The sequence below is a fragment of the Oncorhynchus nerka genome, linkage group LG4, assembly GCF_034236695.1.
Source record: "Oncorhynchus nerka isolate Pitt River linkage group LG4, Oner_Uvic_2.0, whole genome shotgun sequence".
NCBI lineage: Eukaryota > Metazoa > Chordata > Actinopteri > Salmoniformes > Salmonidae > Oncorhynchus > Oncorhynchus nerka.
This window is the reverse complement of record NC_088399.1, coordinates 79114873-79132538: the sequence shown is the minus strand read 5'-3', so window position 1 is coordinate 79132538 and position 17666 is coordinate 79114873. Positions and strand designations below refer to the sequence as shown.

Here is a 17666-nt window from a genome sequence, read left to right as displayed (position 1 = left end):
CTATATTGATACACTGTTATGTCAATGGAGATTAAAGGGGAGATGCCATGTCAAGAGACTTGGTCATTTCGGTCCTTTATTTGGTTTCATTAGAAAGGATGTATTGCATGTCTAGGGAAGCCAGACAATAGACATAATAAGCCAACGTTGAAAAGCATTGACATCTCCACATCATTTATCCTAATAATGTAAGTGTGTATAATCATCTCACTATAGTCTCTTTGTGTATATATTATTTCCCCTTTTAGAGCAACAATTTTACGATATATTCATATTTACCCCCAGTATGAGTAAACTGATCATTTAAATTTGGACTGTATGGAGTCTGGCTTTAAAGATGCTAAAACATGCTTTAAAAATTAAATGGTTTTGCTCTGCAGCACCAGCGAATGAAATGTGCGAGTTTAGCCTGCAGGGAGTTAGTTATACTGCGGAAGTACTCAGAGTGCATTAGACAGAAACAATTGATCAAAACAGACTAATTCATCTATGTGTTTTACATATATTCATTTCCTGCATAAAATATTGATGACAATAAACGTATTTGTTTTTCAAATGATGAAGAGGCTATCAAATATTTCAGACACACACCTCATTAAGGGAAAGAAGCCTACAGCGAGCATGCATTTTTAAAGAGGCAGGACGGATTCGCAATGGGACTGGGCTGCAAACTGTTCTCAGAGCATTTCATATTATTCAGTAAATCCGAGAGACTACATTTAGTATGATATGTTACGGTATGTATTAATTTGTGGATGTCCATATCCCATTCTGTATGATATGTTACGAATTACAATTAGGCTAATTATAAACACTGGTGTGTATGTAACACTATACTTGATCAGGACCTTTTTGTAAAAGCAGCAATCAGCAGTTGAAACAATACCAAAGCTTACCCCTGCCCCATTTCGATCAAATCTGAGTGTCACGCCCTGACCTTAGAGATCCTTTTAATTCTCTATTTGGTTAGGTCAGGGTGTGACTAGGGTGGGCAATCTATTTTTTCTATTTCTTTGTTGGCCTGGTATGGTTCCCAATCAGAGGCAGCTGTCTATCGTTGTCTCTGATTGGGGATCATATTTAGGCAGCCTTTTCCCACCTGTTTTTGTTGGGATATTGTTTTTGTGTAGCTGCCCGTGAGCAGCCCAGAATGTCACATTTTGTTTGCGTCTGTATTGTTTTTGGTGAGTTGCATATCTATTAAACATGTGGAACTCTAAGTACGCTGCGCCTTGGTCCATTCATTCAGACGATCGTGGCACTGAGTGATTGGGTTGGCGAAATGTAACCACTCTCAAATACATAGACAGAGCTATGGACGCAAGGACTGACCATCCATGAGAGAAAATAATATACCTGTTCATTTTTGTGTTGGTTTACATTTACTTTGTTAACAAACAATGGAGTTAAACAATATTATATTTTGGATTCTGATGGGGTGCTACAGTTAAACTAAGCACATGAGGCATTTGTTATATTCTTCAAGAATCAACGGGTACATGTCATTAATTTAAGCATAAAAAAAGGTATGTAGCAACTGCAGATTGTCCGTTTCAGAAAAATGAAAGCCATAGGATATGTTGGGATTAGGGTTGCAAAGGGTCGGAAACTTTCCGGAGATTTTCCATGGGAAGTTAAGCCCGGGAATTTGGGGATTTTTGCTGAAAAATTCATGAAAAAATATGTGCAGTGAACCTTTTTTTGTGGGATAGATAAGGCCATTCTAGGTCTTGTGACATATTTTGGTTAGAATATCCCCAATTCAATGGAATTGCAACCCTCTGCATGCACAGTGCATTCTTCCATCACATGTACAGCTGATTCTCAAGATCTTACACACTAATGAGATGCTTTTGAGCCCACACCACTACACTGTCTAAGCCAAGGACTGCATGCATTCTGCTTTCTGGTAAGTTTTGATTACAATACTGGGTGGGGTGACTATATTTTATATGACATTCATGATTTTTTGTTAACTAGTAAATAGTAGCCTACAGCAAAGTGTTTAAATCATTTCTAACTTGTTAACAATTTCTGCTAGTAAGTTTTTGCTTCCATGTGGGTTTTAGATTGCTTGAGCCTGCTAACTGAGGAGTGTTAATTCACCGTTTCCATACATGTTTCATTTTAAAACAGATTAAACAACTCCTTTGTAAGATACAACTGCTTAACTATTTATCTGTTCTTTGAAATTGTATTTTTTTTTGGCATTTAAAAAAATATATCTTTACAGGAAAATGCCACGGGCACTATCTGATGTGTGGAGACATTTCACTGCAGCTAATGAAGGAAAAGCTGTGTACATTTGCAAATACTGTGCCAAATCATATGTGAATAATGCAACAAAGATGCAGAATCATCTGGCCAAGTTCATAAAGTTTCCTCCGCACTCACAACAAGCAACCTCTGACAAAAATCCCTCTACTTATATTCAAGGTGAAAATTATGTATCGATCACCTTATCGATAGCAACAGCTCATGGTCCTCCTGGAATAAGAAGTGTTTTTGACTCAATGGCGGAACGTCATCAGCCAATGAATGTCTTGCTCAATGGGGATTAAAGTGGTGGTCTATATTCATACACTGGTATGTCAATGGGAATTAAATGGGAGATGCCATATAGAGAGACATGGTCATTTCAGTCCTTTATTTGGTTTCACTTCCAAGCAAGGGCTTTGGGATGGAGATGCAGTATGGCATATCTCATCAGCCACCTGGTGGATCTGATGCTCTTTTCCCCTGTTGCCTCCATCATCCTCCAAATCCCACCAACATCAGCCGCCCCAGAGCGCAACTGGTCCTTGTTTTGGAACACACACACACACACACAAAGCACGCAACAGGCTGACCAATACAAGGGTTGAAAAATTGGTGGCCATCCGGGAAAATGTAGGCTTTTTATAGCCTGAAAACGAGCCATTCTCAACAAGTTTGGAAAGTGACAGTGAAGATAAGGCCTCAGAGTCTGATGTTCAAGTGGTGGACATTGAGGTCAGTGAGAAGACATGAAAGCCTGAGAGGAAGACAACCAAAGCTTTAGTTTCTAGACTATATTGTTACCGATGTAATGTATGTTGAAAATGTTTTTGGGAGATGTGATGGATCATTGGGGATCATTCAATATTCCATTTATTTTGTTGTTCAGTGAAATCATCCCATGTGAAGAGTCAACTCAAAGTTCAATTCGTAACTAAATCATTTTTTAAATTTCTATTTTAAGGATTTAATCATTTGCAATTATGTCTACGTATAAGGTAAAATGTCTCCATATGATATGATATCCATAACATACCATATGGTAAATATATCCAATGCAAAAAAAACATGTACTTTTAAATTGTATTAATTTGCATATATTCCCATATACTCCCCAAAATGTGCAACCCTAGTTGGGATACATTCTAGTTTTATGGAACTGGTCCTTGTAGTTTAAATAAACCACGTAACTTTATGAGGAGAATGGGATGCCATAAATTCAATGCTAGAATAGGCTACCTTTGGATTTCATTACTGCTTCACGCATTGCAAAGCCTGTAGAGGTCCAGTGCCTCACTACTCCTATACTGTTATTAGGGCGCTGTGTTTAATTTAATTATGTCACATGCCCAGATTTTAACCTTTATTTGAAGCCTTTTCCATAAATGATTAACAAAAACAGTCCTAAACTATTATTCATGAATGTTGTGTAAATTGTTCAGCCTCTGAGCAGCAGGGGGTGCTCCCGCGTTCTGATTATATCTCTGTCGGTCTCTGCTTGCAGTGAGCGCTGTAGTGATGACTCACTCTACCGTTACCTTCAGCAGGTGACCCGTGCACTCCCCGTGGTGACTCACCGGCATTTCCGGGGACAAAGACACACGTGCCAATCATAACACGTGCACATGGAGAGCCTGGGAAATACCAGGAGAAAATGGTTAATGGTGCATTTAATGATTAAGCTATCACAAACAGGAGATGAGGGCAAACGAGGTCAGAGTGACACGTGGACCATTAAGCCATTATAGTTCAAAAGGACGTGATAAAGCCTAGACAAAGGTGGTGGTGGCCATGACATTAATGAATAATCTACCCTCAGTTGTTGCAGGTCATTAAGAACAATGCAAGTCATTAAGAACAATGCTGGTCATGAATAAAGCTATCTAAATGTTTTAAGATGTAACTATCGTCAGGCATATCAAAGAAATTATCCATCAGTAGGATGAATTCATTATTAAATAGTCATTTGTTCATGGTTATTGAGCTGGTAGATCCTAACTCGTAGCCTGTTCATCTACAATGCACTGTTGTCAATTCATCGTACAAACACCAGAGGGCGTATGGCCCATTGATATCAGTGGCAGAAAAGTCAAAGTATCACTTGTTACATTCCCTTTCACAACTTCAGGTAACTTCTACATGAGATGCAAACACTCCCAAATATACTTATTTAATGGGGTGGCAGGTAGCCTAGTGGTTAGAGAGTTGGGCCAGTAACCAAAAGGTTTCTGACTCGAATCCCAGAGCTGACAAGGTAAAGCTCTGTCGTTCTGCCCCTGAACAAGGCAGTTCCCCAGTAGGCCGTAATTGTAAATAAGATTTTTTTCTTAACTGACTTGCCTAGTTAAATAAAATGTTAAATTTAATAGATTCTGAACCCTAACCTTTAACATACAGTGCATTCAGAAACTGAGACATCTTCACATTTTATGTTATGCCTTATTCTAAAATGGATTAAATACATGTTTTCCTCATCTACACACACAATACCCCATAATGACAATGGTTCATCTTCATCTTCCAACAGGACAACGACCCTAAGCACACAACCAAGACAACACAGGTGTGGCTTTGGGACAAGTCTCAATGTCCATGCCACAGCCTGGAATTGAACCCGATCGGAGAGACCTGAAAATAGCTGTGCATTGACGCTCCCCATCCAACCTGACAGAGCTTGAGAGGATCTGCAAAGAATGGGAGAAACACCCCAAATACAGGTGTGCCAAGCTTGTAGCGTCATACCCAAGAAGACTCTAGGCTGTAATCGCTGCCAAAGTTGCTTCAACAAAGTACTGAGTAAAGGGTCTGAATACTTAGGTAAATGTGATATCAGTTTTTTAACTTATACAAATATCTCAATAACCATTTTCTTCTGTCATTATTGGGTAGATTGTGTGTAGATTGATGTTTGTAACATAAAATGTGGAAAAAGTGAAGGGGTCTGAATACTTTCTGAATGCACCGTACATATACTGGATATACCATGGACAGAAAGTGTTTCTCCTTTTCCAAGATACTCCATCCACTTGACAGGTGTGGCATATCAAGAAGCGGCTTGAACAGGATGATCATTACACAGATACACCTTGTCCTGGGGACAATAAAAAGGCACACTAAAATGCTGTTTTTATCTCAATGCCACAGATGTCTCAAGTTGAGGGAGAACGAAATTAGAATGCGGACTGCAGGAATGTCCACCAGAGCTGTTGCCAGATAAATGTAATGTTTTTTTCTACCATAAACCAGCTCCAACGTCGTTTGTAGAGAATTTGGTAGTACATCCAACCGGACTCAACCAGACGACGCCAGCCCAGGACCTCCATATCCAGCTTTTTCACCTGCAGGATGGTCTGAAACCAGCCAACTGGACAGCTGATAAAACTGTAGGTTTGCACAACTGAAGAACTTCTGCACAAACTGTCAGAGCTTATCGTCCTCACAAGGGTCTGTAGTTTGGCTTCATAAACAACTTTTGTGGGCAAATGCTCACCTTCTATGGACACTGGAGAAGTGTTCTCTTCACAGATGAATCCTGGCTTTAACTGTACCCGGGAGATCGCATGATGTCAACGTTGTGAATGATAACAATTTGAATGCAGATATAGTGACAAGATCCTGAGGGGCCACTGTCGTGCCATTCATCCTCTGACATCACTGCAACACAGGATAATGCATGGCCCCATGTTGCAAGGATCTGGAAACGATTCCTGGAAACTGAAAACGTCCCTGTTCATCCATGGCCTGCATACTCACTAGACATGTCACCCATTGAACATGTTTACGATGCTCTGGATCAACATGTACTGTACAACAGTGTGTTCCAGTTCCGGACAATATTCAGCAACTTTGCAAAGCCATTGAAGAGAAGTGGGACATTCCATAGGCTATAATCAACAGCCTGATGAACTATATGCAAGGAGATGTGTCACGCTGCATGAAGCAAATGGGTGGTCACACCAGGCACCGACTGGTTTTCTGATCCACGCCCATACCTTTTTATTTCTATTTTAAAATATATCTTATCAATTTATTTAAACTGACTGATGTGCTCATGTGAACTATAAAATCAGTCAAATCTTTGAAATTGTTGTGTTTATATTTTTGTTCAGTGTATCTTGAGACTCAGCAATTCCTCGTCACATAATTGTTTGTGGGCGAGGCACAAGACATGCAGCACACCAAAAAAAATAGGCTGTCATTTCAAATAATCTAAAATAACAATGGAAAAGGTGAGAAACCATGAAATATCATACAAGTTTAAATCTTATTTAAATGTCTTTATTTATCTTAAAACCAATAGGAATGTCTTCAAAATGGGTACAATGATAAAATAACTGACCATTTGCTTTCTTTTCCACCTACTTTCCTTCAGAGTAGGGATTAACAGTTGTATCATTGAGAGTGTGTGTTTGTGCATCTGTGTGTGTACTTGAAACTGTGTGCGTGTGCAGTCATTGTAAGGAAGTTTTATTGTAAACCCAGTACGCAGCATTGATGAATGGAAAAAAGTACCTACAGTAAGACTAGCCAAGTGTCTTCCTGTGAAACTGTCTCTATGGGTGTGTGTGTGTGTGTGTGTGTAGGACGGTCATTGGGGGTTTGGGGGCTTTTCCGAGGTGGACTGAATATTGCACTCCTGTGAGGTAAAACAAATAAAAAATAAAGTTAAGATGGCAAAAAAAATAAAGACAATAAGAACCTGAAAATAGTCCTTGCCCCAACCAAAATCCAGATTGGCCTGCGAGTTATAGCCAGTAAATAAATACAGCGGACATAATATTTCAAACCTAGCCAACACCGTAATTAAAGTGACTAGAAGCGAGAGGGGGCGGGAAACATTACTGCATTTTCTGGGAGAACTTTTGGGAGATTTTGTGTTGTACAAAAATACCTCAATAAGCCAAATGGACTGTTATTTTTAGTCCTAAACAGAATAATATTGTAATGTGCTAAAGGGTAAAAACCATTTATTTTTATTAAAAAGTTGGTGCAGTGGTCTAAGGCACTGCATCTCAGTGCTAGAGGCGTCACTATAGACACCCTGGTTTTATTCCAGGCTGTCCCACAGGGCGGTGCACAATGGCCAAGCGTCATCCGGGATTGGCCGTCATTGTAAATAAGAATTTGTTCTTAACTGACTTGCCTAGTTAAATAAAGGTTCAATAAAAAATAACCCGTGGCATAATTAATATCATCAGAAAAATAAACAAATGATCAATCGATACCTTAACATTTTCGGATATTTTTTTATCACCATCGTTAAACTTTCATATACATGTGTGTAAAAAAAGAAAAGAAGGAAAAGCTATCCCATGATTCAAGACTGAAAATAAAAATTAAGGACTCAAAGAAATTCTAGGCCCATGATTGGGCAACGATAACTTGGAGGCGTCTGTGTGCTTTGACCTTTTCCTTCATTGGTTCAGACCTTTAGATTTGCATTCATTAAAATGGAATCATTCGCTCATTAGGTCATCAATTCTGTGATCAATTAGCCATGTCTCAGTGTTAACAAATCACATTAATTACTGATCGCTTTCTCTCATTGTTTTATCTCCCATTGGTTGGAATAATGTTGTTTGATGGAGAGGCTGCACACACACACACACACACTATTGGATGCAGCAGTTGTGGCCGTTGGCATCCTTGAACCGCAGACGCATCTTGGGTCTGTACTTCTCCAGGTAAAGTAGCTGTTTGGAGTTGAAAGCTCCACGTCTCTTCCTGAGGAAGAGAGGTGAGATAAATAACAATAATGTGGTCTTGTATGGTCGAACATAGCAGCACAGTAACAACATCCACATGAATCAATGTTCCCCAAAAAACTAATAAAGAGAATACATGACAATACAGGTTCCACAGCACAGAAAAGTCGGTTCCCCCCCGCCAGTGTGAAAGTTAAAGTAGTGTCTACTGTCGTGTGAAAGCTAAAATAGTGCTTACTGTCGTATGAACTGCACCGCATCCTCATACTTCATCCCGGTCTCAATCAGAGCTAAGGCCACCAGGACTGGAGCTCTACAGGAGACAGAGGAGAGAGAGATAAACACCAGTATGCATGCAGTGTCATGGTTATGTGGGCAGTAGGGAGGGTGGGGTGAGGGTATACTCTAAAGCTGGGAAATTGGCCTGGGAAACACACGGGGGTTACTGGGTTCACTGCAACCCCGCTGGGGCATCAAGATCACACCCCAGGCCCACACACACACACACACAGTAAAATTGCAATAAGTGTGTTACTGTAAGCGAACCTTCACTCACCAGGAATAAAAAATGAAAACTTTCAATTCCCAGACAGACGGCCCGGAGTGTCAAAACTCAGCTGACAAGGCATTCTTGTGTGGGTTTTGAGAGACGGATACAAATACAGTTGAAGTCGGAAGTTTACATACACCTTAGCCAAATACATTTAAACTCAGTTTCACAATTCCTGACATTTAATCCTAGTAAAAATTCACTGTCTTAGGTCAGTTAGGATCACCACTTTATTTTAAGAATGTGAAATGTCAGAATAATAGTAGAGAAAATTATTTCAGTTTTTATGTCTTTCATCACATTCCCAGTGGGTAAGAAGTTTACATACACTATATCAGTATTTGGTAGCATTGCCTTTAAATTGTTTAACTTGGATGAAACGTTTTGGGTAACCTTCGACACGCTTCCCACAATAAGTTGGGTGAATATTGGCCCATTCCTCCTGACAGAGCTAGTGTAACTGAGTCAGGTTTGTAGGCCTCCTTTGCTTGCGCACACTTTTTCAGTTCTGCCCACAAATGTTCTATAGGATTGAGGTCAGGGCTTTATGATGGCCACTCAAATACCTTGACTTTGTTGTCCTTAAGCCATTTTGCCACAACTTTAGAAGTATGCTTGAGGTCATTGTCCATTTGCGACCAAGCTTTAACTTCCTGACTGATGTCTTGAGATGTTGCTTCAATATATCCACATATTTTCCTGCCTCGTGATGCCATCTATTTTGTGAAGTGCACCAGACCCTCCTGCAGCAAAGCACCCCCACAACATGATGCCATCACCCCCGTGCTTAACGGTTGGGATGGTGTTCTTCGGCTTGCAAGCCTCTCCCTTTTTCCTCCAAACATAACAATTGGTCATTATGGCCAAACAGTTCTATTTTTGTTTCATCAGACCAGAGGACATTTCTCCAAAAAGTACGATCTTTGTCCCCATGTGCAGTTGCAAACCGTAGTCTGTCTTTTTTATGGCGGTTTGGAGCAGTGACTTCTTCCTTGCTGAGTGGCCTTGCAGGTTATGTCGATATAGGACTCATTTTACTGAGGATATAGATACTTTGAACCTGTTTCCTCCAGCATCTTCACGAGGACTTTTGCTGTTGTTCTGGGATTGATTGGCACTTTTTGCACCAAAGTACGTTAATTTCTAGGAGACAGAACGAGTCTCCTTCCTGAGCGGTATGACGGCTGCGTGTTCCCATAGTGTTTATACTTGCGTGCTATTGTTTGTACAGATGAACGTGGTACCTTCAGGCGTTTGGAAATTGCTCCCAAGGATGAACCAGACTTGTGAAGGTCTACAATTTTTTGAGGTCTTGCTGATTTCTTTTGATTTCCCCATGATGTCAAGCAAAGAGGCACGGAGTTTGAAGATAGGACTTGAAATACATCCACAGTTACACCTTCAAATGACTCAAATGATGTCAATTAGCCTTTCACAAGCTTCTAAAGCCATGACATCATTTTCTGGAATTTTCCAAGCTGTTTAAAAGGCACAGTCAAATTAGTGTATGTAAACTTCTGACCCACTGGAATTATTACACAGTGAATAAGTGAAATAATCTGTAAACAATTGTTGGAAAAATGACTTGTATCATGCATAAAGTAGATGTCCTAACCAACTTGCAAAAACTATAGTTTGTTAACAAGAAATTTGTGGAGTGGTTGAAAAATGAGTTTTAATGACTCCAACCTAAGTGTATGTAAACTTCCGACTTCAACTGTAGGTAGGGATAAAGTGACTACGCAATAGGAGTTAGTGCAAAAAAGGTACAATGCAGATAGTTAAATAGTTAACCAAAATCTTCCTGGATTAACTAATTAGGGATCTTATGGTTTGGGAGTTGACGCTGTTCAGGGTCCTGTTGGTTGCAGACATGGTGCATTGGTACCACTTGGCATGAGGTAGCAAAGACAACAGTCTATGACTTGGGTGGCTGGAGTGAGACAACCTTTAGTGCCTTCCTCTGACACCGCCTGGTCCTGGATGGCAGGGAGCTCGGTGATGTACTGGGCTGTAAGCACTGCCCACTGTATCACTTTGTGGTCAGATGCCAAGCAGTTGCCATACCCAGCAGACAGTCAGGATGCTCTCAATGGTGCAGCTTTAGAACGTTTGGAGGATTTGAGGGCCCGTGCCAAATCTTTTTAGCCTCCTGAGGGGGAAGAGGCGTTGTCGTGCCTTCTTCACGACTGTGTTGGTGTGTGTTGACACAGAGGTATTTCCATGGTGATGTGGACACCAAGGTACTTAAAGCTCACGACCTGCTCCTCTACAGCCTTGTCGATGTGGATGGGGCGGGCTCGACCCGCCGTTTCTTGTAGTCCACAATCAGCTCCTTTGTCTTTCTGATGTTGAGGGAGAGATTGCTGTCCTGGTACCACTGCCAGGTCACCGAGTTTCTCATAGTCATCGGTGATCAGGCCCACAATCGGCATGTCATCAGCAATCTTAGTGTTGGAGTCGTGAGCGATCACGCAGTCGTGGGTGAACAGGGAGTACAGGAGGTAACTAAGTACGCAACCCTGAGGAGTCCCTGTGTTGAGGGTCAGCTTGGTGGATGGGTTTCATACCCTTGGCAGATGTATTGTTGCCTACACCTGAGGGCAGCCCATCAGGAAGTCCAGGACCCAGTTTCAGAGTGTGCAGTCCCAGGGTCCTGAGCTTGGAGGGGACACTGTGGTGTTGAACAAAGCATTCTCCCAGGGCAGTGTGGAGTGCCATAGAGATGAAGTCATCTGTGGATCTGTTGGGTTGGTTTGGGAGTGTCTGGTATGATGATGTGAGCCTTTCAAAGCATTTCATGGCTACAGATGTGAGTGCTACTGGGCGATAGTCATTTAGACAGATTACCTTGGCGTTGTATGTGTGTGTATGTGGTGGTCTGCTTGAAACATGTAGGTATTGCAGACTTGGTCAGGGAGGGTTTGAAAATGTCAGTGAAGACACTTGTCAGCTGGTACGCGTCCTGGTAATCCGTCTGGCACGCGGCCTTGTGAATGTTAACCTGTTTAAAGGTCTTACTTACATCGGCTACGGAGAGCGAGACTACACAGTCATCCAGAAGCGCTGGTGCTCTCATGCATTGTCCAGGGTTGTTTGCCTCGAAGAGAGCATAGAAGGAATAGAGCTTGTCTGAAAGGCTTGCGTTGCTGGGTTTTCCTTTGTAAATCGGTGATAGTTTGCGAGCCCTGCCACATCCGACGAGGGTCAGAGCTGGCGTAGTAGGATTTCACCTTAGTCCTGTATTGACAACAACTCGGAGTTCGTAGCAGGATTTCTTATAAGCATCCGGATTTGTGGATGGGGCCACAGTGTCTCCTGACCCCTCCTGTCTCAGCCTCCAGTATTTATGCTGCAGTTGTTTGTGTGTCGGGGGGCTAGGGTCAGTTTGTTATATCTGGACTTATCCTGTGTCCTGTGTGAATTTAAGTATGCTCTCTCTAATTCTCTTTCTTTCTTTCTCTCAGAGGATCTGAGACCTAGGACCATGCCTCAGGACTACCTGGCATGATGAATCCTTGCTGTCCCCAGTCCACCTGGCCGCGCTGCTCCAGTTTCAACTGTTCTGCCTGCGGCTATGGAACCCTGACCTGTTCACTGGACGTGCTACCTGTCCCAGACCTGTTGTTTTAAACTCTCTAGAGACAGCAGGAGCGGTAGAGATACTCTGAATGATGGCTATGAAAAGCCAACTGACATTTACTCCTGAGGTGCTGACTTGTTGCACCCTCGACAACTACTGTGATCATGATTATTACTGTGATTATCACAGTCCCCACTGTGGGAACGACGTCGTCGTCGTCAATGCACATATTAACGAAACCGGTGACGTGGTAAACTCCTATGTTATCGGACAAATCCCTGAACATATTCCAGTCTGTTCTAGTGAAACAGTCCTGTATCTAAGGGTTTCCCCAAACTCTGTTTTGTTTTGTTGCCCTAGCACTACAAAGCTGATTCAAATAACAAAAGCCACCGGGGGGCTGCTGAAGCTTAACATCTGCTTCATAGGACCTTCCGTATTGAGCACATCACTGGAACTTCTTGTTTCAGTTTTTGCTTGTAAGCAGGACTCACGAGGATAGAGTTATGGTCGGATTTAGCAAATGGAGGTCGAGGGAGAGCTTTGTATGCGTTTGTGTGGTGGTCTAGAGTTCAATCCCAGGCTGAATCACAAACGGAAGTGATCGGGAGTCCCATAGGGCGGCGCAATATTGTTACAGTGCCGAGCTTTACGTGGCTCAACGCGCTCTAGCGACTCGTGGCGGGCCGGACGCCTGCATGCTGATTTCGGTAGTCAGTTGAACGGTGTTTCCTCTGACACATTGGTGCAGCTGGCTTCCGGGTTAAGTGGGTGGGTGTTAAGAAGCGTGGTTTGGTGGGTCATGTTTTGGAGGACGCATGACTCAACCTTCGCCTCCCGAGCCAGTTGGGGAGTTGCAGCGATGAGACAAGATCTAAATTGGGGAAAAAACATTGCATAATTTAAATTGTTCTGTCTTTATCGAACAAATATTTTTGTGTATTGTCAGTGTGGAACCTGTATGTTAAAGTCTAACCAATTCAAAATGGCACAAGCAGTTCGCAAAGTAGCCAAAGCGGAAAGTAGACAGGACAATTATTCAAAAACTGCAGCTCGTTGTTGAAACGCATAATTTCTTTCTTTTATCAACCAGTCTATTTACAATTTTTCTGTAGGTCTAACGGGAGATTTTGCGCACCCGTGTGTAGAGAGTGGTCGCAACGCAATTAAGTGAATGAGAGAGGAGAAAGGGAATTTAGGGAGAAGAACTGTGATGCTTGGCTTGGTTTATTTTTGTTTTGTGCGCCGCAAATGCACATGTACAAATGGAACACTAGTCAAAGCAAATTAAGATCGTCTTCCAGATAACATTTTAGTGGCCAAAAAGCACATAACACCAAATCTCTGAATACTCCAACGGACATCATCGCTAGTCATCAGATGGGTCTCACTAGCCACAATTAAGCCCACATACACACATCCATCTCACCACTTACATTCACCTGGCCCACTTACCAACACACACACACACACACACACACACACTCTCACCGGCCCAGCCCCGCCACACAATGCACAGCGATGCAGCAGCCAGGCTCGTCTCGGAACTTGGTCTTCAGCAGGTTCAGCCAGTCATCCACTATCTGGGTGGGGGGCGGGGCACCATCATCAAAGGGCCAGTCCTACAGAGGCAGAGGAACAAAAATTGAAACATGGATCAAACCAGGGGCTAGGGGTTATTTTAACCAGTGGTCAATGCTGAAGGTCAGTACAGGATAATTCAAAGCCTGATTGAAGAATTAGAGCAGCTTTGTCCATTACGCGATATCATGTGTGTCTAAGTTGGAAAGCTTGATATGTTGAGTAGTATGTGTGGTGTGTCCTGGCAGACAGCCTGACCCCTGTTTATCCGTCTGAGCCTCTATACTCGTGCTGACCCAGTGTCTCTGCCACGGCTCAGCACAGATCACAGCCGTGCGCAACCCTACACAAGACTATTCCTGTCTTGGTGCTCAAACAATATAAAAACTGGATTGTGATCATAATTACTGCCACACTCCAATGGAAGACAGGGAGAGGAATGCTCCAGGATAAGGGGTGGTGATCACTGTATTAAAACTATATCAACGACGGGAAAGGATATTTCCTCGCCCAAACAAGGTTTCTCTGGCCTTCCATAAATCACCTGCGAGACCGCTGAATACTAGCCTAAGCTTTTGAGAAGAGACAATAGAGGGCACAGAAGACAGAAACAGACAGAGCAAGAAGGCCTGGGTGGAGCCTCATTCATGTGGATCTGAGCCAGAGATTCCTTCTCTTCTCCACCTCTTAGCTCAGCACACAGTGGCAGGCAGACAGTTGAGGACAAATGAAAACGGACAGATAACAGGGAAGGTCTCCAGAGAGGGAAAACCACCTGTTTAACTTGACATTCCATGGAAGAAAAAAACAGCAAATTCAACTCCCCTAAAATTCCTAGGAGGCATTCGGTTCAGTAGAAATTCTTTCTGCTCTCTAGGTGTGTGTGGTTGTAATCTCCTCCACCAGCCGGCTCTCGCTGTCGACTATCTGGCTTCACATCACCTCAGAATGAAACTTGAATAGAAAATCCATTGGGCTTCCCAAAAACGATACGTTTAAAACGCCCACACCAGTAGAAATCCACTTTTTCAAGCAGAAAGACGATGCCCAGAGCTTACCAATGATGTTGCACCATGATTTAAGTCAATACGTATGTGACCAAGGCCCTTCTACACCGATTGCTCAGTTTGACAGGGCGGCCAGCTCTAGGAAGAGTCTTGGTGGTTCCAAACTTCTTCAATGTAAGAATGATGGAGGCCACTGTGTTCTTAGGGACCTTCAATGCTGCAGATTTTGTACTCTTCCCGAGAGCTATGCCTCGACAAAATCCTGTCTCGGAGCTCTTATGGACAATTCCGTCAACCGGACAACTTTGGGACCTTATATAGATGGGGGAAGCATTGTATTAAGTCCCATCTAAATCAATTGTCACCTCGATTTAGATCCACGCCTCAGTCGTGTGATTCGCTCTTGAATTGATTGGCATGTCACTCAGTAAATCCACACCCCTAAAGTTCCAAACAGTCCCACACTTACCAGGCTCTATGCACTAGCAAGTCAAGTCTGGGGACGAGGTTAATGTGTGTGTGTGTATAATCCTTACCACGACCTCGATCCCCCCCTTCTCCACTGGGGCCTTGTCGTAGGTGGCGTCACACACTCTCACCAGCGTGCTCACCTCAAACTTCTTCAGCTCCTGAGACAGGCAGAGTCAGAGAGAGAGAGAGAGAGAGAGACAGGCAGAGAGAGAGAGAGAGAGAGAGAGAGAGGCAGAGTCAGAGAGAGAGAGAGAGAGAGAGAGGCAGAGTCAGAGAGAGAGAGAGAGAGAGAGAGAGAGCAGAGTCAGAGAGAGAGAGAGAGAGAGAGAGAGGCAGAGAGAGAGAGAGAGAGAGACAGAGAGAGAGAGAGAGAGTCAGAGAGAGAGAGTCAGAGAGAGAGAGAGAGAGAGAGAGAGAGAGAGAGAGAGTCAGAGTCAGAGAGAGAGGCAGAGTCAGAGAGAGAGAGAGAGAGCAGAGAGTCAGGCAGAGAGAGAGAGAGAGAGAGAGAGAGAGAGGCAGAGTCAGAGAGAGAGGAGAGTCCGAGAGAGAGAGAGAGAGAGAGAGAGGCAGAGTCAGAGAGAGAGAGAGAGAGAGAGGCAGAGTCAGAGAGAGAGAGAGAGAGAGAGACAGGCAGAGTCAGAGAGAGAGACAGGCAGAGTCAGAGAGAGAGACAGGCAGAGAGAGAGAGAGAGAGAGAGAGACAGGCAGAGAGAGAGAGAGAGAGAGACAGGCAGAGAGAGAGAGAGAGAGAGACAGGCAGAGAGACAGGCAGAGAGACAGGCAGAGAGACAAGAGGGGAGAGACACAGAGAGACAGAGATGAGAGAATATCATGCACTAAAAATATTTATGTTTAATTGTAGGTTGAGCTGAGATTGTTATAGGCTACTTTGGTGAGGTTATTGATGCACGTACATACAGTCAGAAGTGTATGACACTCCACAGTGAACTTGAGTGTGGAATTGACAAGGTTATACATGCAGACACTACATGACAACACAAAAGCAACAAACACACCCCCACACACACAAGGTGGCGGCCTCACCTCGGTAAACTTGTTGAGCGTGGCGTTGGTGGGGTTGTGTGTGATGAGGAACCTCATGCCCTCGTAGGCAATCTCCACTGCTGCAGGGCGGTTCATGTTGGCGAGACGGCTTTGAAAACAATTACAATAAAATACTTAATCTCTTACAAGAAGGATGACTACTTTTGGCTCAGATGTCAGCAAGGACTTCTAGTAGGATTCTGTAGGTTAAAAAAATAAATAAAAACACGACGAAGGGAGGAGGGGGATGTGGATGGTAACACCTGTGGATGTCTTTAAAAAAAGAGGGGTAACAAAAAATATGGATGATGTAATCCACAAGACTCCACATGGGGTGGGGTAAAAATAAAAAAATAAAAAAATTGGGGAGACTATCCACGAGTCATCCAATCGGACATTCAGATTTTACCCCATTCAGGAGAGCGGTATGTGATTGGCTTCTGGGAGAGAAAGCAGGAAGTAGAAGAGAACTGAGCAGTTTTCTTATTGGCGGCTCAGGGGACAGAGCTGGGCGATCTGGCCAAGGACTACGCGGTATCCCAGGGGATCGTTGGAGGAGACCGGGATTCCCAGTGTGCTGGCTTCAGGGGGGCTTCTGGGTAGCGTAGTCCCGAGGGGGGCGGACGATTCACTTGTCCACGAAGGCGAGGTGCTGTGCCTGGCAGAAGTCTCCACTGACACTCACATTCGCCATATATGTATGGCCCAAATCAACACAGAAACACTGCCAAGAAAAGAGGGGGAAAGGGAGGAAAATGTGATTAGGTAAACTCAAACAGACAAGGACACAGTCACCATTTAGCAAGGCGTCAGAAGTTCTTGAAGAGCAAGGCAGGGCAAAAAGACATCTAAAAGCACCTGTTGGGGAAACTAGTAAACTCATCACAGAAGAAATATGACCCATGAAATAATTGACCTATTAAAAATGAGCCATTATCACCCTTGTACTAAAGGGGTTATAAACCCCCAGATTTTTATCAGCCACACTCACATGGGAAAATAAAAACATACAAAAACAAATTGTACATAAAGATATATACACACACAGATAATGAAAGACAGACACAAGACACCCATGATCTCTTGGCTTCAAAAAAGAGCCTCTCACAAATCATGTAATGTCTTGCCTCTAACCAGCTGATTCTGAGCCAACACCTGAAGGGCCTGAACATAGCCACCACAAAATGTCTGGTAACTACCACTGTCTACTCACACACACACAACGTGACAGAGTCCAAGGGAGAGGTGAAACAGAGAGAGACAGCGACAGAGCAGAGCGTGAGAGAGAGTGGTGGAGGGCCAAGAGAGGGCAGGGGGGAAAGTGAGGGGGTGGAGGTTTAGATGAGAGGGCAGGAATGAGGTGAGAAAAGGGGTGGAGGGTGAGGGGACAAATGGGGTAGAGTGTAAGCGCAAAAGGGAAGTAAAAAAAAAAAAAAGTTGGACCTCAGCATCAGTGTACAACACAGCAG

General features: G+C 43.3%; 1 protein-coding gene across 1 annotated transcript in view; it reads right to left on the bottom strand.

Annotated features, from left to right (window-relative positions):
• Positions 1-6518: 6518 nt before the first annotated feature.
• LOC115128654 (protein tyrosine phosphatase type IVA 2) overlaps positions 6519-17666 on the bottom strand; it is a 39976-nt gene continuing 28828 nt past the window's right edge. Inside the window, exons 2-7 of the mRNA XM_029658715.2 lie at positions 16607-16921; positions 16198-16306; positions 15219-15311; positions 13586-13716; positions 8200-8274; positions 6519-7980 (exon numbers count right to left, since the gene is read on the bottom strand). Coding sequence (XP_029514575.1) covers positions 7869-7980; positions 8200-8274; positions 13586-13716; positions 15219-15311; positions 16198-16306; positions 16607-16611 — 525 coding nt within the window. The 5' untranslated portion in view covers positions 16612-16921 and the 3' untranslated portion in view covers positions 6519-7868. The remainder of the gene's footprint in view (positions 7981-8199; positions 8275-13585; positions 13717-15218; positions 15312-16197; positions 16307-16606; positions 16922-17666) is intronic.